This window comes from Strongylocentrotus purpuratus, unplaced genomic scaffold, assembly GCF_000002235.5.
Source record: "Strongylocentrotus purpuratus isolate Spur 01 unplaced genomic scaffold, Spur_5.0 spur5_scaffold_15, whole genome shotgun sequence".
Lineage (NCBI taxonomy): Eukaryota > Metazoa > Echinodermata > Echinoidea > Camarodonta > Strongylocentrotidae > Strongylocentrotus > Strongylocentrotus purpuratus.
Window position 1 is genome coordinate 34,059,584 of NW_022145600.1, and position 10,808 is coordinate 34,070,391.

Sequence of the window (10,808 nt, forward strand, 5' to 3'; positions counted from 1 at the left end):
TTTTAATTTGCGAGTAAACATTGCGTCATCAATGTTTTCAGATGCGCACGTATTGTTGCGTCACTGCCTGCGCTGTGCGCTCACATCATATTGACATGGGCGCCATAAATGGCGCCAATGTCAGCGCATGCATACTCTTGTAATCGTGAAAGGGTGTATTGCAACTTTTGATAATGGGGCTGGAATGACATTTATCTAAGATTTCCTGTTGAAATATAGATGGGTGTACTCTCCATTCTGATATCGCTGGTCGATATTATTCTGACTAGTTTGTTGATTAAAATTTGGTAGGTTTGTTCTGTAAGGATGGCGATGCAATCCATAAGTGATGTGGAATACTTTGAAGCTGCACATAATGTTTACATTCTCTTTTGTCTCTCTTGATAGATTTCTTGTGTTCATTTTAAAATTCTTGCAAAGTGACTGTATTTCCTTCTCATGATTTTCTGTAATTACAGAGGTGTGTATTTCCACTGTATCATACATGTTCATAGATATCTAGAACTGATTGACACATCTATAAAGATACATGTGTTTGATAGCATGACAGAGAGTCGATGAACCTTTACATGCTGCATGAATTCACACAGCACTCCAGTTATCTTAAAGTGAATATTCCTTAAATTTTGAAAAATGTGTTATTACAGAAAAACAAGGGATTCCAATAATACTTAAAGTTCAGTCGTATTTAAGATAGGTATGAATATTTTCAATTTGATCAATTTTGCTGAAGTTTAATGCACAACACGAGGACTAGATGATTATTGGTCAACCCCCCCCCCCCTCCAAAAAAAAAAGTATATATATATATATATATATATATATATATATATATATATAATACAATCTTTTGTATACATGTATATAAGATAATAATAATAAAATTAAGTAATGGTAAGAGCATTTTAATAACAGATGTAGATTTGATAGTATATTATTGATGCCTATATACAGGCTGCAGTTAACCAATCAATGGGAACATGTATTCACAAAAGGCCATTCGTTCCATTAGAATTGTATTTTCATAAAAGCAATACCGTCTCTATGTGCTTTTAAGCCGTCCAATTCTGTTACGAATCTATGCATTCTTACATTACATGTATGATGTATATTTCATGTACTGTCATCGATTGTTACTGTGTTATCATTCAATCTTATCAATCACCTTGATTAGTTATGTATTGATATTGAATTAAATTATTCTATGATTCCAAATCATTTCTGGTGCCTTAGATGTTCGTGTGTTGTACTGTGACTAGGGCCCTATTTCATAAAACTTGTCGTCAATCAGTTTTTGTTAAAAGCTAGTGAAATCCTTGCTTCTGATTGGTTATCAGCAGTTTTGTCACTGATCTTTGTCATTGGAAAAAAGGCTTTGTGAAACGGGTCCCAGGAGTGAAGGGTTTCATACATGTACCTCAACATTATCATATGTATCAACATTGTAAAGTTTCCTGTATTAGCAAACTGTTTGTTTTGTCATGTACTGTGGGGAGGGGGGATTCTTTGTGAACTTTCAATTACAATACTAAACTAAAATTACACCCAAAAAAATGTAAATGTATTCTGAACTTAAAAAACTAAGATATAATCACATTCAAATGCTTTTGTTCTTTAGATAATACATGGAAAAGGAAAAAAAAGGGATAAAGATGTTGAATTAGTTGACCCTGATAAGATTAAGGTTAAGATTCTGATAGTGTGCCAACAATGGTATTCAAATTGGTGGTGTTTATACAGATGATAAAAGTGCTAGTGAGGATGATGATTAAGATGATTGATGGTGATGATGATGGTGGTGGTGGTGGTGGTGGTGGTGATGATGACGGCGACGCAATGACGATGTAACCACAGGCCATCTACTGAACTGTGACGTGCTGAATGTCTTGTGCACTAGTGGGGGGATCTGGTAAGAACATGGCTCTTACTTTTGCTGGATACACTGTATTGAGAAATGGTTGTGTGTAATAACTGGAAATGACGAATGTGGTAATGGTGGTGGTGTTGATAATGATGGTAATAGAGGGAGTAATAATGATGGTGTTGATGTTGTTGGTGTTGCCATGGGCATGATGAGGCTTGTATACATAGCAGTGGTGTTTATGAAGTATAAAAACAGAACTTGATGAACATGTTTATTTCTATCATAAGAAATTAAACATACTCCACACAAAAATGAAACAAACCTCATGTTTTCCTATTTTAATACTTTTATTTGAAGGCAATTGCACTTGGTGAGGAACACAAAGGCAGCTGGCAACATCATGGCATCATCTTAACAAAACGTGCACGTTTCATCATTCTGCCCACACTTGTCGAGTTTGCAGTTTCCATGCATTATATTAAATGCTGCCAAATGCTTGAAACACAACAGTACATACATGTTCACAGAATTCAATCGCTGAAAGTAAACAAATATTAAAATGTCTTCCTTCTTGTCAGACTTCCATTTGTAATACTACATTTTTTGAAAAACCTGTGAGCACTAAGCACGACTCTTTGATAGATATAGCTTTAAACCCTTGTTGCCTGCTCTTCAGGAGCAAGGATATAAGACCAGATTCTTTTGGCTTCTGAAAATTATTGATGGCACATACAAAATTTAATTTATCACTATTTTTATATTTAAAAAAAAGAGGTTTGTTTGGATTTTAAAAATAAACAAATTGGGGCCCATTACACTATGACAATTGGATAAACTAGATAAACATTCAGCAGAATTTGCAAACCTGAGTTATCTAAAATTCCTGGAAAAAAGGTTTAAAATTTGCACATTAAAACTTCATGCCTAATTTGAAAACATGAACAAAAGGGGAACATAAGTTAAAATATCAATCTGGTCCATAGAAACGGGTAAAGAACACAACATTTCTATTTCCTAATGCATAGAATTTTGAAAAATTGCAAACAGGAGTACAGGACGGTATCATTGATATAAACTTGAGTTATCACCGACTTACTGCCTCCTAACTGCAAAACTCTGCTTCTTCAATTATCCACAAAACACACAATAATGATAACACTGACCATTGGAGATGATTTTTATATTAATTTTCAGACCATGCACCAAATAATAATTGACAGCATACCTTAAACCTTACTGAACATGATACCCAAGGTATATGTATATTGTCTGCGTTTGTCAAACAAAATCAATCTGAATAAAAATTATAGTAAAAAGTTGCCATTATTTGGAGAGATTTGCCTGAAAATAAGATATTCTCTCAACAATCATAATGAAGTTAAAAAAGGTAAGTCTGAGGATAAAGATGATTTTACTATTTCCATCTATGCTTCAAATCACTAGGGAAGATGGCAAGATGAGCATCATTTCCTTTATAAAAAAAACATTTCAAATCTCAATAGCTTTTCTGATTACTTTTGACAAGCTTTTCTGATTTTGTTGCACATGCATGTATCTGCAGTATATACACTGTATGTGCAATAACTGTACGTTCTCTAATTGCTTTGATCTTTTAAGCTGTTCTTAATGTATGTAGAGCCCTAGTCTGAAATCAGGAATTCTCATAATTTATATCTGCGATGACTGCAAGCTCTTTGACTAACCGGATCTCTTTAGGTGTTCTGATGTAATGTCCTAATTCTGAATCTGGAATATCCTTCTCACTCAGCTCTGGATTGTTCATACTTTCACTCGTCTCGTGCCCAGACTTCAGAGTAAAGTTCTCTTCTTCTATAGATGGCTGCTCAAACTTTCTCTTTCGAACACTTGCTTCATACGCAGGGGGTAGCAGGATGAAATCGTTCTCCTGGTTCTCGATATCGTCAATATCATCGCAGTCTTCTGGTGGTTCAAGATGAGACAAGAGACTGTTCTTATACTTAAGGATATCATCGAGGAAAAACATCCAGGACCATGATTTCGAGAGGATAGTCTTAGACACCCAAGGAACCTTACTCACCATCTTCTTGATAATGTTCGTCAGTTCCTTGTGTCGTTTCTTTACCAGATCTGGGACCTTTTTGTTCAAGAGAGACCTCCCGAACTGCGGTATTGATTTCTTATGGTTTTCAGGAGTTGATGTCTGCCAGGCTATACAGCATGACGCCAGAATCAACGCGTCAATATGGCGACCAATGGTCAACCACAGTTCCTTTGCCAGAGACATCACTTCCAGAGTCTTTGCAGTCCATCTATCATCGGTGACACCATTCTCCTTCAAACATGTAGGAATGTAGTCCTCAATGCTGACTGTGTCTATCTTAATTTTCAACTCTTGAATCAACTCTCTATTGATTGTCATCAAGAGTTCCCTTGGGGTATCTGTAATCCCAACCAGATTAATGATCATAATAGGCCATTCATGCAATCTGCATGTGATGTACACGCAGGACACACACATTGCTTTCTTACGCTCTTTCATCATGTTTTTGAAGCGACTTATCTTGAAGGCTCTCTTGAAGATATCTCCAGCCTCTATGTGCATCTGCTTGTTGGCAATCTGCATACTCTCACATAGTTTCTGGATATACTTTGTCCATTTATGAAGTACTGATCTGTAGTAAGTGTTTGAATTGGCAAGGCGATAGTCCTGCTTTCCAAACGTAGGGTTGAACGAGCCTCCAGCGTGACAAGATTGGCTGTGTTCATGAAAATCCTATCACAAATAAAAGATACATTTTTGTAATCATTACTTATATTGATCAATACATCCCTTTAACGAGGTCTTAACCAACGTCAGAATATTTAAAATTAAAAGTAATAACTTGCTCTGATCAAATTAATACTGATATTGTCATGTTCACATCATATACTTTCCTATTTCCTGGCAGTAAATGATGCACAGCCAACTTTATGCTGTTGAAGTATGACCAAGGTCTTGTGCATAAGAGCAATAATCTGAAAATAAATATCGTTTGGTGAAACAATATTTCTCAAATAAAAAATAAAAAAGGAGAATGACACAGAAATTGGATCTATCGAGTCAAATTTCTGGATGATAAATTTGGGAGAATATCTTGCATTTAAAAGGATCACTTTGCCTCAAATTTTTTTTTTAATCATTCAGCTTACACATTCAGAAGCACTAATTAATACACATGAAAGATGAAATAGTAGACTTACCCCTTCTGTAACGAACACTGTTGCATCTTCCTGGACCTGACCACAATTTGTACATACTACTTGCCCTTCATCTGCAACAACAGCAGCCTCTCCACAGTTCTTACATTTCTCACCTTCCATGTCCTGTGAATACACATAACATATTTCTATAAATTTGCAAGAACTAGATTTATACCATTATTATTTATATTCCAAAATATATTAACATTTTTAATGTTTCATCCATGTTGGCTGTGGCAACCAAGAGTTTTGTTCGTTATCATTACCTCTGTCCCATCAACACCATCCTCACTATTATCATCATCATCCATTAATAAGAGGCATTATCAGTTTTTATCACAAAATACAACCCAACATCTCATCACCTTCTTCCTTATCAGTCATCACCATCACCTCACTCATCGCCGTCACCTCAACAATAACTATTGGCATTATCGTCGTCTTCATCGTAACAAGGTCCAATCCACCTTTGTTAACATCATCCACAGGCTCCCTTGGACTTGTTATCATCATCATCACTATCATCATCATCATACATCATCCTCATCCTCCTCATCATCATCATCACCATCATCATCATACATCATCATCATCATCATCTTCATCATCATCACCATCATCATACATCATCATCATCATCATCATCATCATCATCATCACCATCATCCTCATCATCATCATCATACATCATCATACATCATCATACATCATCATCATCGTCATTATCACCACCATCATCATCATCATCATCCTCATCATCTTTTCAGTTTACATAAAAACTTATGGAAGTGGGTTTGTTTGACCATACCTGTCTCTGTATCTACCTGTCAGTACTCTCTGCTAAAGCTCCCCCAGCTATAGGCCTCGCTTGGTCTCAATCCCGGGTCGCAGTCCGCTGTATACGGAACAGTCAGTAGGGTCTACAATACAACAAGACTTCACTCACCCAGGCCAGGCCAGTGGCAATGGCAGTCAGGCAAGGCGTAGAATCTTACAATCTAGACCGTAGACGTAGACTTCAATCGCGCCCGCGTCTAAATATGAAGCAAGAGAACATCAAACAATCAACCAACGAAGTAATACAGAGTACACACGTGTTTGGATATACTTGACAATGAACTTGATCTTTCAAAATATTTTTAAACGTTAAATTACACTTACAGAAACGCAAAATCGTTTAAGGTAAGACGGGGCTTACCCTGCTCAAGATGGTTATTTCTGTCCAATGAGGGCGCTACTATGAAGCTGAAGATATCGATCATCTTTGAATCTAAATGCAGGTAATACATTTGTTGTTGTTGTTGTTGTGTTTTGAGTTATTGGCGATTAGTCAGTGATTTGACTATTGTCGCCAAATTACTTTACGGCACGTGTTATTTGTTTGTTTGTTTTATTTATTCACCATGTAAAATAACTGTTTACAGATAATAGAATACAGTGGGTTACATTGATATATAATACATAGTAGGAACAATGCATAAACAAAAAATGTTTGAAGCGCAACGTCCCTAAGTAACATAGTTGATAATTATTAGGTAAAATAGAACATGGCTTAAAATAAGACATTCGTTACAAAAATAAAACAAAATACAAAAATCATGCCCCTTAACATATTTGAATAACAAGCAAAAACAATGAAATACACATTACCTCTTCTTGACATATTCAGCACTATACAACATGAACCTCAAAAGTTAACGATTATATTTTAAGAGAAATGATTCCTTCATTTTCTTTTTAAATAACATAATGGTATTACAAGCTCGTATTTCAGGTGGCAAAGCGTTCCAAATGTCAGGACCTACATATCTAATTGATCTTTGGGCTAAGGCGCTCCATGGTGTAAACAAATGGAAATCGGAAGAATGTCTGGTTGGGTAGTTGTGAATGTCTCTATTTAGAGTGAAATCGTTACAAAATGATAAAGGCAGTTCTTTTTTATTAAGTCGGTACATGAACACTGCAATTTGCATATTATGAATATCAGTAACCTTCAGAGTTCTCAATTTGAAAAATAATGGGTCAGTATGATCAAAGTACCCAGAGCCACAACAAAGTCTCATGACTCTCTTTTGCAATCTAAAGATACCATCAGTATTTAATCTATTAATAGCCCATACAATGTTACAGTAAGAAATACGTGAATGAATGAAAGAATTGTAAATAATGAACAAAATACTAAGTGGAACAAAAGGCTTTAACTTGTACATAACACCAATATAACGAGACAAAACTCGAGAAAGATCACGTACGTGTTCATGCCAAGACAGGCACTCATCAATATAAATGCCTAGGAATTTGGTGTTTTTCTTTTGTTGAATGGAGATGCTATCTATCTTTAATGACACATTAGTTTCTTCAGTATGAGCACGAGTTTTAAAGTGGATGAAGTTAGTTTTACCCAAATTCAACGATAATTTATTGCATTTAAACCAGTTAGATAATTTTGGCAATTCAGTATTTAGTGTTTGAACAAGACTCTCTAGGTTGGAATTAGAGCAAAAAATATTAGCGTCATCAGCAAATAATATATATTGTAGTAAGGAAGAGACATTAGAAATATCATTAACATAAATCAAAAAAAGAAGCGGACCTAAAATAGAGCCCTGGGGCACACCATACCCAACTGATGACATGGTCGATTTGGCATTATTAAATATTGTATATTGACTTCTACAAGAAAGGTAACTACGAAACCAATTTAAAGGTATACCACGAATCCCGTAATGGTAGAGCTTGTGTAGAAGTATGTCATGATCTAGGGTATCAAATGCCTTACTTAAATCCATGAAAACCCCTATAACATGCTCGTGTTTGGCTAAGGCAGATGATACCCTATCATATAATTTAATAATAGCAAATTCTGTTGAATGAAATTTCCTGAATCCATACTGATCATTATTAAGTAAACTGTTGTCAGTCAAAAATGTATATAGTCTATCATAAACGAGTCGTTCTAATATTTTAGAAAAACATGAAAGTATTGAGATAGGCCGATAATTACTGAATGAACTAGCATCGTCCTTCTTATAGATGGGTATTACTTTCGAAATTTTCATCAATGAGGGAAAACTACCAGAGAACAATGACAGGTTGATTATGTAAACTAGGGGCTTAATTATACTTCCAATTATATTTTTTAGCAAATGTGTATTCATCTCATCTTGTCCAGTCGAATGACTGGACTTGAGTGATGCAACAATCCTCATTACCTCAACTGGATTTGTAGGGTTGAAGAAAATACTATTTACAGAAGAATAAAAAAGAGAATCACGAAAACTATTGCTACACCCTTTGATTTTCGAAGCCTGTTCAGCACCTATGTTTGAAAAATAATTATTAAAACAATTTGCAATTTCATGTGGGTCCGTTACAGTAATACCATCATGTCTAAACACAGTTGAATGAGAAACATTCCCCCTTTTCAGAATACCATTTATTATCTTCCACTTGGAGGAAGAATCATTTGCCTGTTCAAACTGTTTGGTGTAATACATTCTTTTTGATATACGAATAATATGTGTTAGCTTATTTCTATATTGTCTATATTCCTGCTTCTTTCTATCTGTAGGGTTACAAAGGCTTTTTTTATATAACTTATTTCTTTGTTTGATAGATCTCAGAATTCCTCTGGTAATCCATGGATGTTTGGGTAAATTTCTGCGAGGTTTAATTTGGACTTTTGGTATATTTATATTCAAATAGTTTGTTAATGTTTCTAAAAACCTCTGATATGCAATATCAATTTCATTGCAATTTAAGACATCATTCCACGTTTCCGACATCAAATCAGTTTTAAACTTGCCAATATTATCCTCTGTAAATTTACGAACCTCAACCATTTTCATTTTAGTTTTAGTTTTAGTACAATTGGAAAGGAGCAAAAAAATGGGTAGGTGATCTGAAACTTCAGAATAAATGAGCCCTGCTTCAATGTTATTATCAGAAACATTGGTAAATATATTATCAATTAGAGTACTAGTATTCATATCTATTCTTGTTGGTTTTGTAATTGTAGAAAACATAGCATGAACATTTAACAGTGTATTTAAATCAGCTATATCTCTCAATTTTGGATTTTTTTTAAAATACATTTATTTCGTTTTATATTTATCTATCTTTTAAGATAGTATCGTAAAATAATATCGTAAGCAAAACATTCATGGGCTTTGTTAGTGTTTCTGAACAGTACGTGCAGATGATTTGTTATATCACATACACACCATACATAAATATGTATATAAGATAGCACCTACACAAGCTTCTATATTCAGTAATCTTATCATACCTTTTATCATTGTTGTTACTTTTTCTTATTTTATTTTCTTAATACATTATGTTATTATATTTTTAATGTACTGAGTGTAATTTAACATATTTATAATATCGTATTATGTTTTACTGTTCTTATTTTATTTTCTTATTACATTATGATTGTTATTATATTTTTAATGTACTGAGTGTAATTTAGCATATTATAATATTGTATAATGTTTTACTATTCTTATTTTATTTTCTTATTACATTATGTTATTATATTTTTTAATGTACTGAGTGTAATTTAACATATTTATAATATTGTATTATGTTTTACTGTTCTTTTTTTATTTTCTTATTACATTATGTTATTATATTTTTAATGTACTGAGTGTAATCTAGCATATTTATAATATTGTATTATATTTTACTGTTCATCAAGGGAGGTATTACTTCCTGATAGGGAACCGTTTCGTTCTGAGAAAGAACCGTACAATAGCTTTTTGTATATACTGGACTCACTCTTTTTTAAGTATTCCATAATTTTTTCAGGTTGGGATTCGTTAATTTCTGTTAGAAACATAGCCCTTTCTATAATATAGTTAGGGCAATGTACTAAAAAATGTTTTACAGTCTCTATTTCACTGGGGCATCTATTACAGAAACCAGTAGCATGAATTCCCAATCTGAGGAGATCCTGGTTAAGTCCAAGGACTCCAAAGCGGAGTCGATGTATTATTGTTGAATGTTGTCTCTCTAATGAGCATATATATGGTTTATTAACATCTTTTTGATATGTTTTCAAATACGAGTTGGTTTTGTTCCACCTTTCTTGCCAAAGGAGTTTGGAACTTGTAGTAATTAAGCTTTTCATTTCTGACATATTTAGGTTATTATTGACTTCTATTTTCTTTACTAATGCGGCCTTTGCGTGGAAATCCGCCATCTCGTTTCCTTTTATTCCACAATGTCCAGGTATCCACTCTACATTATATATCAACTCCTTTATTCTTTAAGTGAGTAGTCATGGTGAGAATTTCCAGAATAAAAGATTCGTCCTTCTGTTGTTGTAATGCAATAAGTGCACTCAGTGAATCACTAAAAATAACAACCCCCACATAAATGTCTAATTCATCTACCCATCTGAGAGCAAGAATGATGGCAGCCAATTCAGCCCTGTACGAAGAGGTGAAATTTGCTAACCTTTTGCTCCGATGTACAGAATAGTAAGGGACGTAAAAAGCAGCTGCAGAGGTCCCTCTTTCAGGTACTTTTGATCCATCGGTGTATATATGTAATTGAGTCGCCCATTTAGTATGTATGATTTCCAGGCTGCTTTGTTTTTGTTGTGTAGGATGATCTGTTTTCTTTATTCGAGTACTTAATTCCGTTGACACTGCCGGAGGGTAGAATAACCATGGTGGAAATGGGGAGTAGGTTATCGTTTCTATACGTTTTCCCAGCT

At 34.3% G+C, this 10,808-nt stretch overlaps 1 protein-coding gene across 3 annotated transcripts; it reads right to left on the bottom strand.

Annotated features, from left to right (window-relative positions):
• Positions 1–2,192: 2,192 nt before the first annotated feature.
• On the bottom strand, positions 2,193–6,353 carry LOC581783 (transcription factor IIIB 50 kDa subunit). Of its 3 annotated transcripts, none has more exons than XM_011680641.2 (4): positions 6,285–6,353; positions 5,895–6,120; positions 5,087–5,209; positions 2,193–4,619 (listed from the first exon to the last, which is right to left on the bottom strand). In XM_011680641.2, exons 3-4 carry the CDS (start codon positions 5,204–5,206, stop codon positions 3,516–3,518), a joined length of 1,224 nt encoding a protein of 407 aa, XP_011678943.1. In that variant the 5' UTR covers positions 5,207–5,209; positions 5,895–6,120; positions 6,285–6,353; the 3' UTR covers positions 2,193–3,515. The 3 variants fall into 3 exon arrangements, with proteins under 3 accessions (XP_011678943.1, XP_030842147.1, XP_786862.3); XM_030986287.1 differs by having other exon boundaries at positions 5,911–6,120; positions 6,248–6,286; XM_781769.5 differs by having other exon boundaries at positions 6,248–6,286.
• Positions 6,354–10,808: the final 4,455 nt, after the last annotated feature.

What these genes read in the sequence shown, in the direction of transcription:
- LOC581783 (XM_011680641.2), bottom strand. Translation starts at nt 5,206, where the DNA reads ATGGAAGGTGAGAAATGTAAGAACTGTGGAGAGGCTGCTGTTGTTGCA. An exon ending in CAGTGTTCGTTACAGAAGGG is followed by an intron (nt 4,620 to 5,086) that starts GTAAGTCTACTA and finishes TATTTGTGATAG; the next exon opens with GATTTTCATGAACACAGCCA.